The 14,631-nt window shown below is 42.8% G+C and overlaps 1 protein-coding gene across 4 annotated transcripts in view; it reads right to left on the bottom strand.

The window, feature by feature from the left end:
- col14a1b (collagen, type XIV, alpha 1b) overlaps window positions 1-14,631 on the bottom strand; it is a 98,954-nt gene that overhangs the window by 60,130 nt on the left and 24,193 nt on the right. For all 4 annotated transcript variants that reach the window (XM_083546909.1, XM_083546908.1, XM_083546910.1 and 1 more), the window contains 6 exons: window positions 7,314-7,469; window positions 7,077-7,196; window positions 6,794-6,958; window positions 6,109-6,270; window positions 4,972-5,129; window positions 2,798-2,927 (listed from right to left, as the gene is read on the bottom strand). In XM_083546909.1, the coding sequence (XP_083403035.1) occupies window positions 2,798-2,927; window positions 4,972-5,129; window positions 6,109-6,270; window positions 6,794-6,958; window positions 7,077-7,196; window positions 7,314-7,469 (891 nt within the window). The remainder of the gene's footprint in view (window positions 1-2,797; window positions 2,928-4,971; window positions 5,130-6,108; window positions 6,271-6,793; window positions 6,959-7,076; window positions 7,197-7,313; window positions 7,470-14,631) is intronic.

Raw genomic sequence — 14,631 nt, 5'->3', positions numbered from 1 at the left:
AAGCTGCCCCTGCAACTCGACCAGCTTCACTGAACTGCCCCTGCAACTCGACCAGCTCCACTAAACTGCCCCTGCAACTCGACCAGCTCCACTAAACTGCCCCTGCAACTCTACCAGCTCCACTAACTGCCCCTGCAACTCGACCAGCTCCACTAACTTCCCCTGCAACTCTACCAGCTCCACTAAACTGCCCCTGCAACTCGGCCAGCTCCACTAAACTGCCCCTGCAACTCGGCCAGATCCACTAACTGCCCCTGCAACTCGACCAGCTCCACTAACTGCCCTGTAGCTCGACCAGCTCCGCTAAGCTGCCCCGGCAACTCGACCAGCTCCGCTAAGCTGCCTCTGTAACTCGACCAGCTCCGCTAAGCTGCCCCTGCAACTCGACCAGCTCCGCTAAGCTGCCCCTGCAACTCGACCAGCTCCGCTAAGCTGCCGCTGCAAATCTACCAGCTCCACTAAACTGCCTCTGCAACTCGACCAGCTCCACTAACTGCCCCTGCAACTCGACCAGCTCCACTAACTGCCCCTGCAACTCGACCAGCTCCACTAAGCTGCCACTGCAACTCTACCAGCTCTAATGAGCTGCCACTGCAACTCTACCAGCTCCACTAAGCTGCCACTGCAACTCGACCAGCTCCACTAAACTGCCTCTGCAACTCGACCAGCTCCACTAACTGCCACTGCAACTCGACCAGCTCCACTAAGCTGCCACTGCAACTCTACCAGCTCCACTAAACTGCCTCTGCAACTCGACCAGCTCCACTAACTGCCCCTGCAACTCGACCAGCTCCACTAACTGCCCCTGCAACTCGACCAGCTCCACTAAGCTGCCACTGCAACTCTACCAGCTCCACTAAACTGCCCCTGCAACTCTACCAGCTCCACTAACTGCCCCTGCAACTCAACCCGCTCCACTAACTGCCCCTGCAACTCGACCAGCTCCACTAAACTGCCCCTGCAACTCGACCAGCTCCGCTAAGCTGCCCCGGCAACTCAACCAGCTCCGCTAAGCTGCCTCTGCAACTCGACCAGCTCCGCTAAGCTGCCACTGCAACTCTACCAGCTCCACTAAGCTGCCACTGCAACTCGACCAGCTCCACTAAACTGCCTCTGCAACTCGACCAGCTCCACTAACTGCCACTGCAACTCGACCAGCTCCACTAAGCTGCCACTGCAACTCTACCAGCTCCACTAAACTGCCTCTGCAACTCGACCAGCTCCACTAACTGCCCCTGCAACTCGACCAGCTCCACTAACTGCCCCTGCAACTCGACCAGCTCCACTAAGCTGCCACTGCAACTCTACCAGCTCCACTAAACTGCCCCTGCAACTCTACCAGCTCCACTAACTGCCCCTGCAACTCAACCCGCTCCACTAACTGCCCCTGCAACTCGACCAGCTCCACTAAACTGCCCCTGCAACTCGACCAGCTCCGCTAAGCTGCCCCGGCAACTCAACCAGCTCTGCTAAGCTGCCCCTGCAACTTGACCAGCTCCACTAAGCTGCCCCTGCAACTCTACCAGCTCCACTAAACTGCCTCTGCAACTCGACCAGCTCCACTAACTGCCCCTGCAACTTGACCAGCTCCACTAACTGCCCCTGCAACTCTACCAGCTCCACTAACTGCCCCTGCAACTCGACCAGCTCCACTAACTTCCCCTGCAACTCTACCAGCTCCACTAAACTGCCCCTGCAACTCGGCCAGCTCCACTAAACTGCCCCTGCAACTCGGCCAGATCCACTAACTGCCCCTGTAGCTCGACCAGCTCTGCTAAGCTGCCTCTGTAACTCGACCAGCTCCGCTAAGCTGCCCCTGCAACTTGACCAGCTCCGCTAAGCTGCCGCTGCAACTCTACCAGCTCCACTAAACTGCCTCTGCAACTCGACCAGCTCCACTAACTGCCCCTGCAACTCGACAAGCTCCACTAACTGCCCCTGCAACTCGACCAGCTCCACTAAGCTGCCACTGCAACTCTACCAGCTCTAAAAAGCTGCCACTGCAACTCTACCAGCTCCACTAAGCTGCCACTGCAACTCGACCAGCTCCACTAAGCTGCCTCTGCAACTCTACCAGCTCCACCAACAGGATGCCACACAAACTCTAAACTTTACAGCTCCAATATGCTGTCACTGCAACTCTTCCAACTCCAATAAGCAGCCACTATACCTGTACCAGCTCCTATAAGCTGCCACTGCAACTTTTCCAGCTCCAATTAGCAGTCACTGTAACTCCACCAGCTCCACTAAGCTCCACCAACTGGATGTCACACAAATTCTACCAGCTCCAACAAGCTGCTTTTGCAACTCTATCAGCTAAAGCAAGGTGCTACTGCAACTCTACCTGCTCCACCAAGCTGCCACTGCAAATCTTCCAGCTCCACCAAGCTGCTACTGGAACTCTTCCAGATCTGATATCTGCCCTGTAACGCTACAAGCTCTGCCTATTTACATGTGGTATACTGTGTTTGGATAAATAAATAAAAAATCTAACCCCAAATTAATTAATGACGTTTATAGAACCATGACATTGATTTCATTTGCTACCACTATTTCTTTTATCAATAAATATGATTAATAATCTGAGGAAACTGTGAACAGCCTCATTTCAGTCTGATTAACACAGAAAACACTGTGTGCATTAACTCAGAGTTCCTCACAGTAAACAAAAAAGACATGGTAAAGACAGTGAGATGTGTCACACTGAGAGCTGGCTATGATGAAATGATCTCTACAGAGATGTAATGAGTCAGTAGATTAGTTATCAGAGCAGCGGTGGGTCGGAGCAGGAACTTACACGTGGTCTCGCTGCCTCTCAGACCTTCGCTGGCGGAGTTACTGTAGATGGCGAAAACAGCCACTTGGTACTCAGTCACAGAGTTCAGATGCTGGAGGACCACCGAGTTCTGATCACCATTTACCACCACCTGCAAACATTTAACACAGCATGACATGGAAAATGTGACAGAAAGCGATTTTTAGAAAGAAGAAAGAAAGAGATGTAGAAAATGTGACAGGATGCAAGTGTGGGTGAAAGGTATGGGTTTTCCTTTCCAAAGTCAGAGTTCTTGGTGCAGGTCAATACACGAGCAGGCAGAAACTGTACAATCCAAACTGTATTATGAAGGCATGCAGGCTGACTCAGATTCAAAGATATATATATACATGCATTAGAAAACATTTTGTGACAAGGGACACAAACAACAATGGCACAAGAAGACAAAATAATATATGAGCTACCAAGGAACATGTGAACACAATCAAGGAAGAAACAATCAGGGAATTGGGGTAGAGAAATGAGAGTGTGGAGCTTGTCACCATAGGAACAGAAACATGAAAAGGGATCTGACAAACTGCAGAAAGAAAGAAAGAAAGAAAGAAAGAAAGAAAGAAAGAAAGAAAGAAAGAAAGAAAGAAAGAAAGAAAGAAAGAAAGAAAGAAAGAAAGAAAGAAAGAAAGGTGTACACTTTCACACCTGATCACACCCCAGTGTTATTCCTATCTCAGTCACATGACCTTCTTCACAACACACTGTTTCAATATTGAAAAACCTTAAAATGATCTATAGGATCATATTTAGCATTGCACAGCATGTCTATAATGCAGGTTATAAATGGTTCAATCTAAAGTAGTCTTTCTTACTCCTGCCTCCACAGAATTGTAGATTTTCTATGTGAAACACTGGTTAGCGCTCATGCTTCTGCTAATAGTCTAATGCTAATGGTAATAATATAATTCAATAATCATCATTAATCCCAATTCATATTAAGTGTATTTAAAAACTATGTGCATATGTTTCAAAATAAAAATAATAAAAAGACTATTTTAGGAGCAATGATACTAATTGTGTTCATGTATTACACTACACTTCATGGCACTGAGGTGTGATAGGGATAAGACTGGCACAGGGGTAATGGTATGGGTGGGTTTAAAGGATTCGGGTTAACCGTGTCATTTTAGTCTCCTGTAAATAAAGCTAATGCAGATCCCACTGTGTTTTGGTTAATTGACTATTTTTTGCTAATGTCTGCATATGGTGTGTTCTTAATGACAGATTTCCAAAGGTATATCCTTCATTTCTAATCCCAACAACACAAGTATCGCACAGTGCCTGGAAAATATGGTTGTTAAAATGTTACAGTAGTTCTATATTATAAATCTATAATTGCCAAAAATGAAGAATTAACAATGCTTGTGGTCACAGAAAATGTGGTAATTTTGATAAATAATAATAATAAAATAGAAACATCTGTTTATGAACCTGAAGATGGCAGTTCATAGATCCTCTACTTCCAATCTGATTAAGCTTGAGCGGCTCTGCCAAATAGAATGGAAGGATACGGGCCAAATCCAGCTTGTTGAGACTCATCCACACAAAACTGTGATTCCTGCCAAAGCCTGTTCTACATATTATTGAAGAAAGGGTCTGAAAGCTTATAAGCTTTTATAGCTTTTTCTTTCTAATACATTTAAAAACATTAATATTGTCATTATTGGTTATTATGCACTGTATAGATTAAAGGAGGAAAAAGTACATATAGTCCATTTCAAAATACAATCCATAACAGAAAAATAAAAAACTATGCTCCGAATACTCTGTAAAGATCTGTATCTTGACAAGGTGAGAGAGGTATGAGTTAGATGGTTTGGTCATGTGCAATAGAGGGACATTGGGTATATGAAGAATGCTGAAGATGAAGGCATCAGTAAGGAGGAAAAGAGGAAGGCCAAGGAGGAAGTTTATGAATGTGGTGTGGGCAGACATGCAGGTGGTTGGTTTGAAAGAGGCAGATGCAGAAGACAGAAGTGATACGGAGACGGATGATCTGCTGTGGTCCCCCTAACAGGAGCAACCAAAAGAAGAAGAAGAAGAAGATCTTGGCAGGACATTGCTTAGCTAATTTGGGCTTAGACACTTGAACACACTACTTTTGAACCTATGTCCAGGTATTCACACAAACACACACGCACCTCCTCTGGCTTGCCTCCTCTGGAGGCGTAGTACACCACTCTATATTTCTCCACTGTTCCAGGAGCATGGGTCCAGGACACTCGGAAACTCCGAGCTGTCACCTCAGAGGTCAAGAGGTCACTGGGTGCATCAGGAGTTGTAAAGGAGACCGATTCACCTACACACACACACACACACACACACACACACACACACACACACACACACACACAAAGGCCGATTGAAAATACAGAAAACACTAGCACACATACAATTGTACACCTATTATTTGATTGACTAACAGCATTATATATATATATATATATATATATATATATATATGAAGGGCTGCAACAACTAATTAATAAATAGATACTAATTGATAATAAAAATTTGTTGTCAACGAATGCTGTTATAGACTAGTTGGGCTGTTACGGGTTTGCGGGCGAGATAACGGAATGGCGAAATGGAGGACAGTACAGGGTCAGTGGGCAGCAGGAAATAGTGTGCATCCAGTCATCCAAGCATTTTATATTAAACGCAACAAAGAAGACTGCAACTTGCAAGTTATTGCAAAGCAGAGCTTGTGTGGGATGGAAGTACCATAATGATGCACGAGCACATGAACAGAAAACACACTGGTGTCACGGATGAAGGCAGAACATCAGCACGGTGAGCAGAAACTGTAGAATCATTAGCATATGAAAATTTTATAAAAACGGTGCGAACAAACACTAAATCTAAAAGCAGCAAATAACAGCAGCAGTAAACGCCCACATTTTTACTCACTGTTGTGGTTTTCAACTAATAATTATGTTTTTTTTTACCTACTGCTACAACAGTAAACGTATCTGTTTTCAAACGTGAATTACTGCAGCTTTACTACGTTCCAATGCTTGTTTTCAAAGTTTTTATATTTTGTTTATGCATATATGCTTTCATTATTACCCTGAATTACCCTGAATTTGGGGTTTATACAGTTCTAATAAGCAACCAACCTCCCCCCCCCCCACACACCCCCGCCCTATTAAGCGCCTAATTGAAGAAAAAATAAACAATAATCATCCGAATAATCAATTTTCAAAATAATCGTTAGTTGCAGGATGTGTGTATTAGGCAGGTAGTGTGTTGTGTGCTGTCCCTCTACAGGTGCTGACCTTTGATCTCTCTGTTGAGGTGCTCCACACGCTGGCAGACGATTCTGGTCAAAACTTCTACTATTGAGCTCATTACATTAAAGTCTGCGACGTTGTACATGTGGGTCTCTTCCGGAGGAGACGCAATCATTCTCAGCTCATTTTCATCAGCGTTCTTCACACCTACACACACACACAAACACACACACACACACACACACACACACACACACACACACACAAACACACACACACACACAAACAGACACACAGACACACACACACACACACACACACAGCAAGAAAAAACCTATATAAAGATATATACAAGGTGGTATCAAAAGGTTTCTAGACTACTTTTGTAACATGCCAACAGATAGCAGCACCAGGTTGCATGCACAGTCACAGGGGGCACCAACCTTCATAAATTAGTGTGCCAAAAGACATAGTCGGGAGCTGTGCAACTGGTGATATTCTGACCACATGCCTTACCACGTTTGCTATTTCCTGACCACGTGAGCCCACTGTCACTGGGCCTCCTCACACGCGAGGAACATGATCTCTCTTCTGCACCCACCCCACTTGCCAGATTTGGCACCAGATTTTTACTTTCTTGTAAGCAGAGCTAGTTTAAAAAATTTTTGATAACACATGGCATAATATTCATTTCTAGAGATTCTGGTGGTGTGTGCTGTATGATTCATACCAATGGCAAACAGTTCTATTCCTGCATCCCTGAGACTTTGGGCGGGGCCGATGACATCATCCTGAGATTTCCCATCAGTGATCAGGATTCCGATTTTCGGAACATCTGTCCTAGATCCCGACTCAGGCTTAAAGCTGTTCTCAAGAATGTACATTAGGGCTAGACCTGTCAACACAGGTCACACACACACACACACACACACACACACACACATACTCATAGTTGGATTATTGTGAAAAACAGGCTTTGCCATTCCAATACTTTCAGAGGCCACTGTATTTACCTGTCAGCGTGTTTCCTCCCTTATATGGCAAATTCTTCACAGCATTGATGACCTCTTCTTTTGTGGAGTGTGTGTTGAGGTGCCACTCAATCCTTGGATCACCACTGTACTGAGCCAAACCTGTATATACACACACATGCACACACACGGGCACACACAGAAGGATTCATTTGGAAATGTCACTCATTATTGAAATCAGATATATTGTGATGTAAGATCTGTGAAGAAGTGTCTCACCAATACGCGTCTGGTCCGAGCTGATGGAAAAGGCTGTCACCAGACTCTCGAGGAACGTGCGAACCAGCCGGAAATTAAAGCGCCCTATGCTCCATGAGCCGTCGACCAGAATCACAATATCAGCTATGGCTGGAGTTGTACACGTAAATGAAATCTCTGCAGGCAAACAGTAAGCGAGAGAAAGATGGAGAGAAAGAAAAAAGGAGAGAAAAGCCTTTGTGAACTAACAAAAGTCATTCATTCATTGTCGTAAACACTTTGCATCCCTTCTACTCAAAATGTTTTTTTTTAGCTGTCAATCGAATTTTGTTTGGGTGCAGTTTCAAAACACCTGAAGTGATGAGACAAACAAATGAATAAGCACATACACAGTTTGGAGAAAACATTGAAGCCAGAAGAACCATAACCTGTGCAAAAGAGGCACTTATCATTTCTCTTCTGCTTTGATATCAAAGAATATTTGCCCTACTCCATTATTCTAGCTCATTTTCTCTGAGAATTGGTGTCATTATTACACATTATATCCATTTTTATCTAACAGCATACATTTATTATAATTATATTATTAAGCATGTTGAACTATTGCACATATAGAAAGAGAAAAATAGAAAGTAACGGTCAGATAGACAGACAGACAGGCAGACAGATAAACAGGCAGACATATAGACAGACAGGCAGACAGATAAATAGACAGGCAGATAAACAGACATGCACACAGACAGACAGACAGACAGACAGACAGACAGACAGACAGACAGACAGACAGACAGACAGACAGACAGACAGACAGACAGACAGGCAGGCACACAGATAAACAGACAAGCACACAGATAGACAGACAGACAGGCACACAGATAAACAAACAGACAGACAGACAGACAGACAGACAGACAGACAGACAGACAGACAGACAGACAGACAGACAGACAGACAGACAGACAGACAGATAAACAGACAGGCAGATATATATATATATATATATATATATATATATATATATATATATATATATATATATATGTGTGTGTGTGTGTGTGTGTGTGTGTGTGTGTGTGTGTGTGTGTGCATGTGTGTGTGTGTGTGTGTGTGTAAGAGAGAGAGAGAGAGAGAGAGAGAGAGAGAGAGAGAGAGAGAGAGAGAGAGAGAGAGAGAGAGAGTAAGTAAAAACACAAGACAAAAAAAAAAAGGCAGCAATGTATTAAGGTATTTTTTTTACTCGGTCTGAATCGACTCTGTAACGTATTACACATCCCCATTCCTTTCATGTAAAATAACTGAATGAGTAACACAACATGATCAGTCTGACAGCTCCCCTGTCTCAGACTGCTGGAGACCTGTAGAGAAAGAAAACACAAAGCACTGCTCAACAGAAATTCAGCTTTACACACACACACACACACACACACACACACACACACACACACACACACACACACACACACACACACTACTGCTCATAACCGCATTCCCGTCATAGCATTCTCAACATTAGCAAGTGCAGACCTCACTCCTTCACTTCTATAAAGAATCAGTGTGGAAGTGTTGTGGAATGTGTTACTGCGTTGCCTCCTCAGATGTTTCAGGGTGGCAACTGCATGTGAGAAGACCAGTAGTTTGTAACAGGACCTGGCCCTCCTGATTAAACGTATTAACGTGTTTAAACGCACAGCTAAAGCCTTTACACCCGTTTCTGATCTTATCAAGTCAAATGTTTTAAACAGTCTAGGACAATTTTCTGTGTTTCGGTCTCCGTTAATATATTTTGAAGGAGCTAGACTTCATGGACAAAAGTTTGTGGACACCTAAACATAAGATTTGTATGTGCTTTTTAAACATCCAATTCCACATTAAGTCCCTATTGCTGTTATAAAGACCTCCACTCTTCTGGGAAGATGTTCTACAACAGATTGTGAATATTTTTTTTTATTAATTCAGGCATAAGTAAGACTATATCTTGATGCAGGGTGAGGTGAGGAGGTCTCTGGCATGCAGTCAGAGTTCAAATTCATCCGGTACGGTCGAGAGCTCTAAAGCAGGCCACTGAAGATCTGAGAGAAGAACCACATATGGCTGGAAAAGTCAGGTGTCTCAATACTTTTATTCATATAGTGTATAAGAGATGGAGGTGTGGCCTCTATATTTGTCAATCATAGTGGGAAATGAAGAGTGTGTAGCCTATATATCTGTCAACAGAAGTGATAAATGGAGAAGGAGTGCCATCTTTACCCTCTGACTTCTCAAATCCATCAATCTCTTTTCACTGTATAGTGAAAAGAAGCATCTAATGAGATGATGTATGCACCAACACTTTTCAGAGTTAACCTTAGTTTGCAGATTTAGAAAATCTCATCATGTAAAAAAAACCCCATCTATAGTCAACTATGGAAATTTCTGCACCAGAGAACCATTTGTATGTGTTTACTTTGTAGATCAGGTGCAGTTTACCTGCCACACGTCACCGCAAGATTTCAAAATATACATTTGTGTTACTTGCAGCCGCGTGCATATTGACATTGGAGAATATTCCCCTGTCCTCGTGCTGAAATTCGTCTCAGGTTTGAGTTGATGTGTTCGTCGCAGTTTCGGTAACTTTATTGGCCATAATGGCATTTCATGTCGGCTATCAAGTCTGTACAGATTTGGTATGTGATGTACATGAAAGCACACACGCACACACGCACACGCACACACACACACACACACACACACACACACACACACACACACACACACACACACACATGCGCAAGAATCAAATAAAAACGTTAAAGTCTGGCCTGAATGAGGCAAGACGGGAGTCACTTGTCTGGGAAAACACACACACACACACACACACACACACACACACAATTGAATGAATAAATAGAAGAAACTCCGGCCTCTAACTCGACACATACATTATTTTTTTAAGTAGTTGAAAAGAAGATTTTGGTCTCATGATAATTTTAATAGATATCAGCGTTTGACTCATTAATATAATTCTATTAGAAGACTAGTGTGCTTTTCACATAAACGAAATTGATTAAGCAAAAATATATAATATTTTATAATATATATATTATAATAGAAACATTAACGCCATAATAAATGATAATACATTGGATACTTAAGTACATTTGAAGGCAAATGCTTTTGTACTTTTACTCAAATGAAAGTTTAAAGGGACACTTTTACTTTTACTGGAGTCACATTTTATCTGCTGTATCTCTACTTTTACTCAACTACATGCTTTGTGTACTCGTCCACCACTAATACACACACACACACACGTATTTTGAATCCTAGCAAAGACAGAGAGCTGTTTGGACATGTGATTCATGTCCTTATGTCTAACTCGACCTGCTCAGCAGAGATGAGTACCTGCACTGCAGAGATAACGTTCCACTCGAGGTTGAAAAAGTGGGAAACAAATTATATTTGCTTGTCAAACGGTTTGAGTCCTGCACACTCACCTACAAAGTGTCAGCGATTTTCTGTTATTTGTATTACATGCTCCAGCGCACAGCCCTATGTGGAATCAGAGAACGTGAAGTTCTTCGCACTGTAACATTAGATAAGTGCATGAGTGTGTGTGTGTGTGTGTGTGTGTGTGTGTGTGTGTGTGTGTGTGTGTGTGTGTGTGTGTGTGTGTGCGTGTTGACTCCACACCCACACATACTGCAGCACTTAGGTTGCAAAGAGGAAAAGAAGGATCGGAGATGAGGAAAAGAACACTGTAACCACAAACATAATTCCACTTCCAAAAAGTCAAAAACCAAAATAAACAATACACCCACACACACACACACACACACACACACACACACACACACACACACACACACACACAGTCCTCTAAACTGCCATGACTACATGAGACACAGAGTGTGTAATATCTCAGCAGCTGCTGAAGGGTAAGTATAGCTGTTACAGGCCAATTACAGCGACAGTATTAGTGTTTAATATCCTTCCTGCCCTGGGAGAAATAAGAGGTGGGGCTGAAGTAGAGAGAGAGAGAGAGAGAGAGAGAGAGAGAGAGAGAGAGAGAGAGAGAGAGAGAGAGAGAGAGAGAGAGAGAGAGAGAGAGAGAAATAGAGAAATAGAGAAATAGAGAGGGGAAGTGAGGGATAACAACAGGGTGTGGAGAGGGCACACCTGCATGCCTCATGGGAGAGTGTGAATGAGTGAGAGACAAAGAGGAAACGAGAGAGCGAGAGAATGACCAGGAGAATAAAACAATTCGGCAAGTACAGACATGGAGAGTCAACAAGCCTCCAGTTAGATAATGAGAGCAAATAGAGAGATAGAGAGACAACAAGGAGACACAGAAAATGGGGGGGGGGGAGGGATGGAGAGACAGATTTAGGTGTCAGAATGTTCCTAAATCAGCAAAAAAATTCCCTTTTTCTTGTTTGGAAACCAAACTGCCAAATTTAGCGACTGATCGAAGGGCGAGTGAATGCATGAAACAAATAAATGTTGCGAGTGAGTCATGGCTTTGTCTTGTTCAGGAAACGGAGTGGATCCCTGAATTAATAATAATCCCTGAGACTCTGGAGACAAGAAACTGGGTAGCAGTCCATCACAAGGCCTGGCATGTTTATATATAGAATATATATATAATATAGAAGAAACCAGAAAACCCTAAGGAAACCTATACAAAGATGAAGAGAACATGTGACCCCCCACACAGACAGTGATCAGTAATAGTAAATAAATTAACACTACCCCTGATGAGCCTCTAGGGTTAGGGTTAGGGTTAGGGTTAGGGTTAGTTTTCTTCCTCATGCCATCTCAGGGAGTTTATCCCCTCCACAGTCTTCACTGGCTCCCTTATTCAGGATAAACATTTAGGGAACGAACTTATAGACGCTAAACGTCAACAAATTGCTCAACAAGTAAAATTGATTTGAACTGAATTAATCCGAGTTCAGGCTTGAATTTCGAGAACAGTGGTGGTAATGCTATTGCTCATTTCCTTATAACTTTATAGAGAACACCATGTAATCGTGGAAACCTAATATGATTAAAGTTTCAAGAGGACACAATGTTCTAAATTATGAGCGATTTCGTTTAACATGTTCATGAGAAGAATAAAAAAATGCCTTTTAGATTATTCCTGCACTCAGTTTTCTATTTCGAGCTCTTAAATCAAGAACTAGGCCCATTTATTCATTTGTGTTCTCCTCTAAACACAGTGTGTCATGAACCAGTCTGATGAATGAAGGCCTTAAGTGTGGATGGACCACATCTTTGGTGCACTTCATAAATCTGTGACTGAGTGCAGAAGGACTTTACTGATGGGTTTTCAGGGCACGGTAACTGTAGCTATGGAACTCGTTTCTCCTTTAGTGTGTTCTAAACTATAGTAAAATTCATCTTAAAGGCCTGGCTGTCAAACTCGAACTCTTCCTGGGACACGTCGGCATTTTTGTGAGTCTTTAAAAAGTCGTAAACGTTCTAAAAGGCTTAATTTTCACGCCTCCGGCACTGGGCCTGGTGGAGGCGTTATTTTGGGGGTTGTCTGTACATCTGTCCCAGATTCTTGTTAATGTGAAACTTCAAGTATGATTGATTGCAAATGTATTAGAGATTTAGAGGCTAAATGACCAAGCCCAGGGTCAAGGTCACAGCAAGGTTAAATAGTTTTTCTTCAAAAGCTCCCTTCCTGTTTAACACATACTGCATTTAAAGGGTATATAAAGATGGACTGGTGGGGGTGGAGACTTCTGTCTATCTGAACTATCCGAGTTCTGCTATTTAAACTATATGCACTATAAACTATAATTAACATTGATTAAACTCATAAGAGTCATATTTTAATGTATAAAGTATAATTTAGCAATTCGACTGATATTAAGACTAGAACAGAATGAAGAGGGGAAAAAAACAGATGCTGTGAGATTATGAGAAAAAAGCTGTGGAAGTGTATTTTAGGCTTCCGTACAGTATAGAAGACATTTTTGAATCCTAATGAAACATAGTTAACTGATGTGAATCACATTATCGATTGGTATGAACTGTGCAGGAGTGAGTGGAAGGCATTAGGATTAGCAGTTTTTATATTATTAAGTATAAGGACCAGGTGAAAACGACGCAGTGGGCTCTATGTGGCCTGCAGCTCATTGAGTTTGACAAATGTTTCTTTAAAGGTATGACTGAAAATAGTCTGTGTAATTGAACAAATGAGTCTTGACTTGTTTTTTTAAACTGCCTGTAGGACCCAGTCGTAAATTAGCTTCAGTGTATACAAACCTGTTACCTTTTTTATTAATATCCACTGTGTTACACAGCTCTTAGGCACACTGGTGAGAAGACGGGATGGATTGTGCAGATTCATGCACAATGAAAGGAAGAATCTGTACCAAGTGGATTTATGAACATACGAGACAAAAATCTTTACATAAAGTCCCTTTTACATATTTGTGACCCCGTGAACAACAATTTTGGGTCGTACTTGCCTGCTTTCACTCACTCACTCACTCACTCACCCACTCACTCACTCACTCACTCACTCAGCACTTTATATATACACTCAGACTCATCGTTCACTTACTGACTCACTGACTTACTCACTGACTCATTTAATCATTATGTTTATTTACTCAATAGTCTGATTCACTGACTCAGCAAACACGCACTGACTCATCACTTATTTACTCACTGACTTAGCACACATGCACTGATTTATCACTCACTGACTCAGCACACACGCACTTACTCACTCACTCACTCACTCACTGACTCATCACTCACTCACTCAGCACACATGCACTGACTTATCACTCACTGACTCAGCACACACTTACTGACTCATCACTCACTGACTCACTCACTCAGCACACATGCACTGACTTATCACTCACTGACTCAGCACACACTCACTTACTCACTCACTCACTCACTCACTCACTTACTCACTCACTCACTGACTCAGCATACACTTACTGACTTATCACTCACTCACTCAGCACATACTTACTGACTTATCATTTACTGACTAAGCACACACTTACTGACTTATCACTCACTAACTCAGCACACACGCACTTACTCACTCAGTCACTTACTCACTGACTCAGCACACACTTACTGACTCATCACTCACTGACTCAGCACACACGCACTTACTCACTCACTCACTTACTCACTCACTCATCACTCACTCACTCAGCACACATGCACTGACTTATCACTCACTGACTCAGCACACACTCACTTACTCACTCACTCACTCACTGACTCACTGACTCAGCACAGACTTACTGACTCACTACTCACTCACTCACTCACTCACTCACTCACTCACTCACTCACTCACTCACTCACTCACTCATTT

Source organism: Silurus aristotelis (genome assembly GCF_946808225.1).
Source record: "Silurus aristotelis genome assembly, chromosome: 7".
NCBI classification, from domain to species: Eukaryota; Metazoa; Chordata; class Actinopteri; order Siluriformes; family Siluridae; genus Silurus; species Silurus aristotelis.
Note: the sequence above shows the minus strand (reverse complement) of the source record. Positions and strands in the feature narration are given on the sequence as shown.